The 12,816-nt window shown below is 44.1% G+C and overlaps 1 protein-coding gene across 8 annotated transcripts in view; it reads right to left on the reverse strand.

Annotated features, from left to right (window-relative positions):
* Positions 1-2,558: 2,558 nt before the first annotated feature.
* Positions 2,559-12,816, reverse strand: part of ETS1 (ETS proto-oncogene 1, transcription factor) — a 125,180-nt gene continuing 114,922 nt past the window's right edge. For all 8 annotated transcript variants that reach the window (XM_023645121.2, XM_070272941.1, XM_070272942.1 and 5 more), the window contains 2 exons: positions 7,309-7,427; positions 2,559-6,365 (listed from right to left, as the gene is read on the reverse strand). In XM_023645121.2, the coding sequence (XP_023500889.1) occupies positions 6,150-6,365; positions 7,309-7,427 (335 nt within the window). In that variant the 3' untranslated portion in view covers positions 2,559-6,149. The remainder of the gene's footprint in view (positions 6,366-7,308; positions 7,428-12,816) is intronic.

Consider the following 12,816-nt stretch of genomic DNA (forward strand, 5'->3'; position numbering starts at 1 on the left):
AAATTCTCAATAAATGTTATTTCCTCAAGTTTAAGCCTTTTAAAATGTTCACCAAGTGATCAGCACCTGCTTCTTTCAGACTCCTTAAATCTCTGCCTCATTGCAAGCTGTGCCAGGAAAGTGCATTTCTCTTCTGTTATTTGTTGTTCTTAGGTGAGGATTCTCCTAGCACGGAGGGATCCCAAAGAGCAGTGAACCACCGGCAATACACTGAGCCAGTATACCCATAAAATGGCATTGGCCAAGTCCTTGCACTAGCTTCTTGGAGGTTCAAGTATCTCTATATTTGAGCTAGAGAAAGGCCTCTGTACAACTGGAACTGCACCACAAACCACCTTCCCAGAGCAGCCACTGGGGAAAGGAGGGATTGGAAAGAGCTGTGGAAGTGGAAAGGCTTCCTTCTGAAAGAAGACTGTCATCCTATATTTGGCGTATGAAGTGTGCCTCTTAGTAACGAGGGCTGTGGTTCCTGCAGATGGTGAGCCATCAACCAGCCATCACCAAAGGAGACCTTTCAGAGTTCTTGGGTGGCAACACGGCATCACGGAAAAGACAACGGCTTAGAAGTCAGATGGTTCTGATGAACCTGATGACCTCTTGTACTTTCTTCCACTGTCGGTTCTAGAATAAAAGAGTTTCATGCCAAGTAAACATGGAATGTGGAGAGATATCTTCACAGGGGTCACAAAGCCAAACTCTACAGAGACTTGGCAGGAATGTAAGTGTTGGGGCTGACCTACTAGAAACTAAATAGGAGATTCATGTTCATCTAGAGGGGGCATCTTTTACTCAGTGTCCTGTAAAGGAATGCCAGAATTCGAAGACCCCATGACCCTACTGCAGCCCATTGTTCACTAGCGCTGCACACGTGAGTCCCAACACTGCGAACGCCAAACTGAACATCTCTATGGCACAGAAGCAGCCCACAGTCAGCCGTGTGAAACCTCTAGTCTACACCGCCTGCCTCATTTTACCGAAAGCACAAATCACAATCCTCCTCCTTTTTAGTTTAAAATAGTTGTACTTGATTATACAGGAAAGCTCTGTTGCTCAATTGTTTTGGGTGGGGGCATAGGTGCTGTAGCTTACTCCAAAGCCAAAGCGGTGGTAGGCCAAACTAGCCTCGGGCAATCACTTCATCCCACAACCTCCCGGAAGCCTGTCACATCTATCGATTTTTGACCACCAGCTTCTTTGAACGGCTCCTGTTTTCCTTGTGTCTCCTTCTATCCTCACCCTACCCATTCCCTCAAACCCTGCAGCTGTTTTAGAAGATACTACCTCTCCCCAGCTCCCACCATCACAGCTTCAATATGGTGGTCTCAGCAGCAGCATGAAGAGAGATCACCAAAGCCCAGTTGTCTGAGAGTTCCCCAGCTAAACTCTAGCTCCAAGTTTGAGAAACAGCAGTCTAAGCTGATTTCATTCAAGCCTATCTTGTAACTTTTTACCTGGTCAGCATTAAATCAGATACTTTGGGGGATAACAGCAACTTGGCACTGAAGGGAAGCTCTCCTACCAAATCCTTGACTGAGGCAGAAACCTATTCTCTGTGTACTGTTTATTCAGGGGGAGAATAGCGCAGATGTGGCTTCAGGTTGGCTCAGGAATTGTGGCTTTGCCCAGGTTTGCAGCTGAAGACTAAAAAATAAAAGACCTCAAGCCATCTTCCCCAAGTCTCCCAGTGAGTGGTGGTGGCTCGACTGCGATGTAGGACCCAGAACCCCCCCTCGCGGCCAGTCCAGCTCCCTGACCACTAGACCACACAGTCGGTATTTAATGTGCACTCAGCAAACCTCAAGCTCCAGGCCTGAAGAAACAGATTTTCCAAAAACAGAGCTCTCTTTGTGAACGATTCAGCAAAACTTCTCTTTCCAGCTGTGAGTTGGGATTTGTGTTGCAAATGCTGGTGTTAATTAAAAACATCCACCTTCTACAGTTTCAACAACAAGAGAAAAGCACCATGCAGGATGTGTTCCTAAGCACTCTTCCCCAAAGCACTTACGAATATGATTTCACTCATGACGTGAGCTGCTGGGGGTTCTGACAGATATTATCATTCCCAATTTTCAGCTCCAGTAAGAGTTGGGGCCAAGGAGACGGATGTGATGGGTTCAAACTGGCACAGAGCAAAATTAGTATCAGAAGAAGAAACGTGAATACTGTTCCTGTCCAGAATATTGACTAAAGATGTTCAACTTTCTCTATTAATATCAGGAACTTCAGCCAGTTTGGGATCAAATGTTTATCTGCCAAGTCATTAAAAATTTTCTTCACATGGCTCTTAATCCTTCAGACATGAACAAAATGAGGTATGACAAGGCCAGGGACATTCCACAAAGGATGACACCATACATTCAATAACTGGGGTATTAGATTATACTTCCTTATATTCCTATTATAGTTCTCAATTTATTTGGAAATCTTTATCTAAAATGGTCCCAAGCTAGTGATATCAGCAAGACTGAACCGTGTTCCCTCCTGTGCTTGCCTCTGGCTGGTTATTTGTCCTGCTTTCACACACGAACCAGACAGAAAAGAAGCGAGTCAAACCCACATTGTTATGAATGAATTTCTTTGTTTTTAATCTCACACAGTTTAAAATACAATATGAAATCAGGCTACAGTATATAAAAAACTCTCCAGCAAAATGATGTGCCAGCATCAGCTACTAAAATAAACAAACAAAAAACTCCCCCATAAGAAATTTTTTTGCATTTTTTTTAAAAAAAACACATAGACACTTACATCGCTACATCTCTAAGCTACCTCAGTTCTGATTTTTAAAAAGCACCTGCTTTTCCTTTTTTCATCTTGCTTTTAAATTTTCAGCTTTTAAAAAATATAAATTATATGAAAATACAAGTTGGAAAATAGTCAAACACAATATAACATCTTTTTCACCCCTATACTTCTCAGCTTAAAAAAAAAGTATTCTTAAAAAAAGTTCAATAACTGAGGCAGTATTCCTGATAGAGATAATTTCATTTTTATATATATATTTTATATATGTATACGTATACATATATTTATGGTTCCTTGAAACTTCTTTGGAATGTAGATACCATTTCAACACATTTATATAGACCCCAACAGAGACAGCAGCATGCACAGCATGACTAGAATAGAGAAGGTGTAATTTTCACCATGAAGATTAGGCAGGTTAATGCTCTAAAACCCAGAGTGTTTGTCTCCAAAGTGAGGAAAAGCACATCTGATCTTTGAATGCTACCTCCAATCCCCACAGCCACAAGACCAGGGCTCTGTGTAGGGCAGTCCCTCCGCCGAATGGAGAGGGCAACAAAAGTAACCCTGAACCCTACAGCCAAAACCGCCATGGGGTAAGGCATCTCCAGGAAAATAAGGGTTTCACCCAGCTAAACCAGATTTGCCCATCCTTCCTCTGAAGTTAACATGTGTTTTTAAAAAGCATAAATGCAACAATTCTGCTACATTTCCAGTGTATAAACCACCCACCACTCTTCCTGGGATGGTCTCTGGCCTTTGGACAGAAGGAGAAAAAGCATCTGGCCAGATTGACAAAGCTGTCTTAACTAATACATTATCTACAAATACTGAAAACGGTGGAACTAGAGAGAAAGGGCATCTTAGCAAACAAGCGGGCTGAGGAGCATGAGGAGGCACTTTCTTACATCTATTCTGCTATGGAGTTAGACACACTCACACAAGGGGAGTTTTCAGCATAAATTTAATGAGAAAGGTTGATGAGTTGAGAAAGTGATTTTATGCCTGGTTGCAAACAGCAAGCAACGACCGATGCCCAGCCTTGGTTCTATTCTCGCCCATTACTGAAATGTGGAAAGACTTAACTAGAAAACCCAGGTATTATCTCAGCTGCAGTTTTGCATGTCTGCAAACATGCACACACACACACACACGCACGCACACACACGTATGCTCATTCACACATACCTTTGTCAGTGCCCAACAAAGATCACATAATCTAAGAGAAAACAATGTAGTCCAAACAGTTCCGCCTAACACTCCCTGAGCAGCTCCTAAAATATTTCGAGAGCTTCATTAAGGCACCTGCATCCAGAAGAAGATCAAAATACACAGCTGGGATAATTCTGCCTTTGCTTTCCGAGTGGATGCTCCGATTGATCGGTATGAGAAAACTCATGAGTCAGAGAGCTAAGTTCCTGATAACTGAGGGTCTGCAAGAGGACCTGGGCGTAAACAATCCACTTTCTTGAGGATATGCTAGAAGGTAGTTAGTACTTCCAGTTTCTCAGCTGGAGCCCAAAAGGCTAGCCCTGAGAAGCCCATCTTAAATGCTTCTCCACCTCTCTCACGGACGTCCGTAAAGCCGCCCCTCTGTCGTCATCTTTTCAATCGGGCATCTTTATAGTGGGGGGATTCTAATGGTATTAGGCACTTTTCCTCACTAGTTAGACGTTAGATTCCCCCTCAAAACCCCATTTTCAGATCACCCTTTACAACCAGTAGAAAGACGACTGCTTCAGTTGATTACGTTTGTAGTTAAGCTTTGGGGGAACTACAAATATGCGAATAACTCATGGACCACCTTATTTTCTTCACTCAAGCTCCTTTCCTTATGTTTCCTTTGCCTTCAAGTCATTGTTTCTTCTGCAATTATTAGCCTTCCCCTGCCCTGTGCCAAGATAACAGATCCAAGCACAAGGACCTAACAGCATCTGTACTATTCACTTTGCATACACACTCTCACCTGACATCCAACTCAACTAGCCTAAATTCTTCAAAGGAAAGCCTTGCACTTCTCCCCAAAACAGCCAAGCCCACATTTTACATATACGCAACCTTAATTTCCATTGCTCCTAAAACCCAGTAAGTCTAAATGGCTTCATCAGACACTTCAACTGGTCTCATGTCTGCAATTACTCTTCACTCATCAATCAGAAAGCTGTACATTTCTCTCTACTGAATAACAGAGTGGGGGGAAAGCAATAAATGTGGGGTACTGGGGAAATAAAACATAAAGGAGAAAGTGTAGAGTGTTAGTTCGGAATGACATGCATTCAGGACTTATTTCTTGAGACCTGAGGGGTAATGCCCATGCACACAGCCTTTATTCCAAGTCATACATGTTATAGGCATAGAACCAATAAACAACCAAGTCAATCTTCCTCCTTTGACCTCCTTTCCATGGTGTCAACAGAGCTCCTACATTTACTGTGGTCCAAAACCAGGGCTGCAAAATACATTCAGTTCAAAGACTTAATGCTTCTTAGCTCAACGTTAAGTCCAAACCCCGAGAATTCACTAATGGCAAATAAGTAGAGGGTGTGATAACTTCTTTAAATTATAGATGAAATTCACATGCACAGTTCCCTTGCACTCAGATCAGCATTATTTTTTCCTTCATACATAAGTCACATGAATTTGGGATCCCCGATCTCAGTGACAGCCCTTTGCGTTTCCAGTGGGGTCTATATAAACAGTTTTCTTTCACTGTGACAGAATCCTCAGCCAGCAAATAAAAACCAACTTGCATGATACCGCAATACTGAGACCACCTTAGAGCTTAAGACGATTTTTAAGAAAAAAAATACTGGCACAAAATTTAATAAAATAAAATTTAACACAAAAACAGTTTTGGCCCCACCCCACGGAAGTCCATCTTCGTTTTGAAAGTAGAGTAAAAAGTAAATAGTCCTTGGTTTTTAGTGCATCCCCAAACAAAATGTTTTATCCCACCTCCCTCTTTTTTGCCCTCCCACACCTAAAAACAAAAGGAAATTAATTGCCTTTCATAGGTTTCATGACTCCTGATGCATCAATTTCTTTTGCTAATAGGTCCATCACTCAAGACGTTTTTTTCAAGGATGATTTTAAAAAATGACTGGATACATTAGCTTCTTTCTCCCTTAAGCAAAATTCTTCAAGCTCCTAAGAAGACCCTTTTCTCTCTCTCCTGAAAATTTACTCAAGAATTTCTTGTCCCACCCACCCTACAGGTCCTGGCTCTCCTTTTCCAACTGTACACAATTGATTATAGCTGCAGCTGACTTAGCTCCCACCCCTGAATGTAAAAAATGAGTTCTGGAAAATTAAAAATAGAATAACAGTTAAAAATTAAGAGTCCAACCGATGTGGTTGTTCTTTGAAATGTCTCAGCAGAGTTTCCCCAACCCCTTTGGTGTCCATCACTCATCGGCATCGGGCTTGACATCCAGCATGGCGTGGAGCTCCTCGGGCGTGTACCCCAGGAGGCTCTGCAGGTCGCACACAAAACGGTACACATAGCGTTTACCCGCTGTCTTATGGATGATGTTTTTGTCATAATAGTAGCGTAGGCCACGGCTCAGTTTCTCATAATTCATCTTAGGTTTGTTTTTCCTTTTTCCCCATCTCCTGGCCACCTGAAATTTTAAAAAATGATAATAAAAAGGAGAGGTAAAAATCTATAGGATAATCCAAATATATATGTTTATATGCCTATACCCATTCCTGGTGACCCATGATGTCAAGTAAGATGGTTAGAGATTCATGTCCATGGAAGATACTTTTCAGACCTCTCTCTTCTGAATTCCAATATTCGAGAAGTGGGCAAGGATGGCAGTCAAATTGATTCTTTAAGTTGATGAAAACACAGTGGCCCGAAACTTCTATGTAATAGAGTTAAAGCCTCTGATATTGAAAAATAAGAAAAGCAACACCATGGACTCTCCTCTTTCCCGACATTATTAGCAGAATGTTCTTGCTTTGAAAGCATAAAATCTAATGTGAGGGAGTGGAACAGAGCTGGGCTGCAATCATACCTGCCTTTCATTAACAGGAAGCATTTTTTCTGTCCTGGGGTACTACATCTTCTCATGTCTGCCAGAACAGAGATGCTTTCTCTCATTCATCGTCTTTTAGCCTCGGAATTGGGCATGGCACAGAGCAACCACTCAATAAGCATTTGTTGAATAAAAGAATGAATTAATGAACCAATTGTACCCATCTTCCCAGGGCTCCTGAATTGTCTGACCCCTTTCAGATTCACAGAGCCACAGGGTCAGGAAGAGTGCTAAGTCAGAGAAGCCAACTCCTATTTACAAAGGGCCTACTATGTGCCATGCACTTTATGTGCATCATATCAGTTAATCTTGGAAAACAAATGGGCAACCCAGATATTTTCTCTATTTTCCAAATGATGAAACAAAGGCTCAGACAGGCTACATAACTTGTTTGAGGTCACATAAGTAGCAAGTGGCAGATCTGGGATTCAAATCCTCGAAAATGTCATCCAGGCACACACAACCCCTTTCCAGAGTTCTCTCTCATCCTCCCTCAGTGACTCTCCAGTCCCTCCCTTCTTACCTCATCTGGATCAGAAAGCTTGAATTCCCAGCCATCTCCTGTCCAGCTGATAAAAGACTGACAGGATTTATCAGTGAGTAATTCCAGAAGAAACTGCCACAGCTGGATTGGTCCACTGCCTGGAAATACAAGCCAGTGTGAATCATTACACCAGATGCTCAGCACTCACAGGGACTAATCCCATTACACAGCACTCCTGGTTCCCTCCTCTCGCAGTCCACCAGCCAGGAGAAAATGAAGGCAACATATAAAACAAATGTTGGAAGAGGTGCTACGAGCTCAAACACACTGAAAGGTGAAGAACTTCTGACCAAAAAAAAGCACTTAAGACAATATATCAATTGCCATATTTTGATTGACTTAAGGGTCAGTTAATTTTTATTGCTATGCAAATTAGAGAGAAAATACTGGGTCTACCCTAAACTTTAGAATATCAGCATAATCTTTTGTGCTTTCAAAAACTGTCATTGTTTTTGCCTGAAGAAGTAAGAAAGGTATTATTAAGGAATTTTTTCCCAGCTCCAATCAGAAGTCACAGCTCATAAGCACTCCTCTGGAGTCCCTGATTTGCAAGTGGGAAGGATCACTATCCTAGGTGATCTAACAAGGGTACAGAAGTGAGATGCTCTTCTGGTCCTAATACTCTTCTCCACCACCGTGCCGTCCTCCTAGGCCAATCCCAGGCAAGCTCCCACAATAAGAAAGGAAAGCATCATGACTTTGTGAGGGATTAACCTGCCACCCAGGAAATCCTCAGAGGTCAGGTGAGGACCATCTCAGAAATTCTTCATGGGTTCAGCATATTCTAACTTACATACACACGCACTATTCTCTTGTCTTAGCCACCCACACTGCCAAGATCTTAGCTCTGGAAGGCCTGGCATACTCTGACAGTCAATTTATCTTATGCTAAAGGATTCAAGCCACGTAGATGTCCTTTTGGACTAACTTTCTATTCAGAAATGACAATGCTGCCAGTTATCCCTGTCTTATTTATGGGTGTAGCCAGGGAGACAAACACGGGTTCAAGGGTCTGTGCTGCCTGTTACACGTTACAGTGTGTCTTATACCACCATCTCGGGAACAGTGTGGACAGAGTGGGACTCGGAAAGACCCAGTCTGTGTAGAAGGAAGCCTGATGCTCTCCCTCGTAAAGGAAAACCTGACTGTTCAAGGCCCTAATCCTTAACCTAAGTTTCAAATTTGTCTAATCCAAAGTAAATAGAGTTGATAGGAAACAAGCTTTTAGATTCCCTCTCAATCTAAAAGATAAATGTCCTTTATGATCCACAAGGGTAATCTCTTCTTCTGTCTTATACTTCTACAAGACATGTTCATATGCATCATTTTGCTTGCTCCTAAAAGCCACTCCCCACCCCTCTCCAGAGGCAAGCACAAGTGGTCTCATTGTTTCCATCCTATTGGTGCCAAAAAGGGTGCTCAGAAAAGTAACGTGACTTTGCTCCAAGGAACACTTAGAAAATGGTGGTGCTGGGTCTGGTGCTCCGGCCTTCAGCCTCCCAGCACGAGCGCAACCTGCACGGGCGCCTATGAGGAAACAGCAACTGAGCTGCGTGACCATGGGACAGCCAGAGGAAGTGCTCCTTCAATAATAGCTTCCTACTGGTGGTTTCCAGCGCTCCTCCTAGGCACACCCCAAGCTAAATATGGAAAACAAAATATCTCTCCCTCATCCTTCTAAGAATGCATCTTGAGCTCTTTAAAACTATCTTGCAAGAAATATCTTACACATATTCTAGAACAAAATGATTCAGTAAATGCCTATAAAATAAATTAACATACCCCAGAGGGCTACACTGGTAAAGCCTTACTCTCCTCTGTTGCTATCCCTTGTTAAAAACCATTTAATATACAACTCAGACACATCTTCAGTTTCCTAGGAGCTGAGTGAAGTTACCAGCTACTACTCTCTGCCTGGGCTCAAAGGACTAAATGTGAGGTTACGTGAGGAATCCAATGAGAAACCATCCTGATGGGCAAGAGTAAGAAAACAAATCTCTATTAAGAAATGCTATGGAATTTCTGGTGGAAAAAAGTAAGAAAAAGCAACAGCTTGTGACATACTAAATTTCCTGAAGAAGTGCAAAATGACTACACCCACCAGGATCCCTGAAGAGAAACATATAAAGACAAATCAGCTACCCCGAACTATGTCCATGAGCCGGGGAGTCCACAGTCCTCTCCTGAGTCAAGACCACAGACTACAGAGATAAAAGAGAGAGACAGGTTGCTCTAAGACCTCAGGCAAAGAAAACTATGTACAAGAGCTATGATTTCTGGTGCACCTACTATGTGCCACACTCTGTGTGATGCTTTATAGCCACCTCATTTACTCCTCACAGTAATTCCACAGGATAGATGCTATTGTTATTGCATTTGTTTTCACCACTTTACAGCACAGAAAACTGACACACTGCATGGCTATGTAACTTGTCCAAGGCCACTCAGATCAGAAGTGGAGTGGCCGTGACTGGAACCTAGGCAGTTTGACTCCCGACTTCTTCATGTCAACACTACATTGCCCCTACACAACACCAACTCAGAGGCTGGCATCTAAACCGCCTGCTTGATTGCAGTGAACCAACGCACAAAAGAACGTGGCTTTAAAAATCATCTTGTCTTTCCCACCCCTCATGGCAGTCCAGGACACTGGATGGCCAATGTTTCTCCCGGCCATCTGACCACTAGTGACCTCAGCATCCACCTCCACAGGTGACATTTCCAGCCCAATTATATGGTCCCCTTGTGGCAGTGGTTAGGCTATGTTACTTCATTATTTCTCCCTCCCACTATTCACCCTGAAACCTCTCTCACACTATTTATCTTTAAATCCCTTTGGGGAGAAGGAGGCTAATTATACCAAGGAAAAGGAAGGAAACATCGGGGCTTCTTCTGCCAGGCAAGTCATGGTCCTTGGCAGGGAGCAGCAAGCACACCCCATGTTGCTGAGAGGGAGGCCCAAGGGCAGGCTACATTCTCCTGTCCTTGAGACTGGACATGAAGCAGAGAAGGGGACTTCAATGCCTGTTGCTAGAACCAGCTCTCAGAGGAAGGAATTTCAGACAGAATTTTCCTTGCTGTTGCTCCTGCCAGTGTCATTTTCTGAACTGAAAAGTCAGAGAAGCAGGCTCTGTACGCCCTGCTCCCCTTTCTCTGTGCGTATTTGACCCCTGACGTCTGTGTAGACGGCCAGGGGGCAGAGTGAGTCCTTGTCTTTTCTCCCTGTGGTTTTCCTTTGTTCACAGGAATGTGAAACCGTGGAATTCAGAAACCAGGAGCGCAGGTCCTAGGTGCGGTGCTCTCAAACTCTTTTTTCTATTTACACCAATAGGAAAACCAGATGCCTGAAGAAAGCAAAGGGACCGGAACAGGAAGGAGCGTCTCTGATTAGCTTCACAATAGGAAAGTCAAAATAGTGGTGATGTCAGCTCAAGTCTCCTTCCCCCAATTCTTGAAGAAAAGTCCTGCAAGCCCACTCAAGGCTAACGGGAACCCACAGTGCCCTCACCCTGGTTTTCTGGAAGTCGCTGCTCACCCTTCAGAAAGCCCACATTGTGGAACCAAAGGAAAGGAAGCCATGATTCCTCCTAGTACCTTTCTGATGACTCCTACTCTGCCCTTTCAGTTGTGGGGAGCAAAAGAATAGTAAGAACAAGGATTATTCTCAAAGCCATAAATGCTGGGTCAGGGCACAAGTGAAGGGTTCAGGGTGAGCTGGTCCCCTGACTGGACTGGTGGACGGTCTAACACAGCAGTCTGTCTCCACAACCAAGTGTCACTCTCACTTCAGGTCCTTGAGAGGGAATCAGGGCCACTGGGAAGCCCACAGCTAGGAGGGAGTTTAGGGTTGGAATGCATACTGGCTACCCTGACCTGCCAGCAAACCTCCCAGCAACATCCGAGTCTAAGCCCGTGGGAAGTTCTCATGCCCCAGACTTTTCGAAACACTGAATAAGGCTAGCACCCCCAGTTACAACTCTCATAGAGGATGCTTCTGTATTACTTAGTGTAGGTCTGTCCAAATCCCCAGGGCTGCAGGGCTCCATCCGTTGCCCTTACTCCAAAATATCCTAAAACTGTAAAGCCTCTTTCTCCATTCTCCATGCACCCCCCTCACCCGTGGGCCCGGCCCCTTCCACCCACCCAACTGGACTGTGGTCTCAGTGACCTTTGTCCCAGGGAGCAGAGAATGGTACTAAGAATAGTGCCAGTCATGGGAAGGGGGAGCTCACATACTAAATGTGACTCACAATGGTGTCCCTGTCTGGGGGCCCCAAGGCAGTCAACGGCGTCCTTCACCATGCTGCCCTGGGGTGTCACGCATCAGGAATCCGGTGGCATCACTGGGAAACTATGCTTCTCAACTCGAAGCCCTGAGCCACAACAACAGAGGGGTCCCTGTTAGAAGGAAGTCCCTCTCCGAGGCAGTGCGGGAGGGAGTGGGGGCGGGCACCACACACACACCCAACTCCACACCCCCTGCTGTCTGCTCCCTCGCTCTCCCTCACTGGCTGCAGTGGGGGATTTCCTCTGACTGCTTTGTTCTTCTCTGCTTCTGGGTAAGAGGAAAATTCCTAGTACAACAGCGACAGTTCTGATTTGGAGAACATGATACAACCTCAGAAGAAGACATATCAGGTGGGGTACCTGGTGGGACCCCAAGCCAGGAGAGCAAAGCACAGAAAGATGTTTCCCTCCAGAGGGGACCCTCAAGGCACTTCAAATCCAAGGTTACAGTCTCATTTTTTCTTAAAAGGCAAAGCTCTGAGTAAATTCCTACTCATTTTGATCATATTTTAAGTCCCCTCTCCTTGTCTAGGAACTGGTAAGCCCACCATCTATCTCGATGAGGGTTGTTCATTAAAAATACCCTGCTTTTTTGCTCCCTCTGAGTCTAAAGAGGGAGCAACTTAAAGAAATATATAGCAATGAGCTTGGACAAAATTTTAGTTAAGATGTTCTCGATAATAATCCTTTGCATTTGGCAATCTGTCAGTATCTTTCTTCTTATCTTCTAGGTTCGGGGGTTGCCTGCTAGTGAACGGGGTTCAGGATGGGACTTCAGTTTTTCCTTTTCATTTCAACTGCAAGTTCTCACTCTGTCATCTGTACCCCAGCGCGAGGCTAGCATTTAAGAGTTGACTTCCATACAGCCAGAGGTCAGCACGGGCAGTCACTCTCGCAGGCAGCCTCCCTTGTGGTTTGCTTGCACTAAAACCAAGCCTGATGGTTTGCTCTATCTATTTCTCTCAGCACCGGAATATATGCCCCAAGGGTGGGACTGTGTTTTTTCACTGCTGTAATCCCAAGCCTAGAACGATGCCTCCTCGACAAACACCAACAATCAAAATGCCATCTGTTAATGAATGACTCCAGTTGTTAGCTCCCAAGAGCATGGACTCTATCTTATTGATCCTTATTTTCTCAGTGCCTGGTATAGTATCTGGTCTCTGACAGGTGCTCAATAAACATTTACTGAACTGTCTT

The sequence above is a fragment of the Equus caballus genome, chromosome 7 (genome assembly GCF_041296265.1).
Source record: "Equus caballus isolate H_3958 breed thoroughbred chromosome 7, TB-T2T, whole genome shotgun sequence".
Classification (NCBI taxonomy): domain Eukaryota; kingdom Metazoa; phylum Chordata; class Mammalia; order Perissodactyla; family Equidae; genus Equus; species Equus caballus.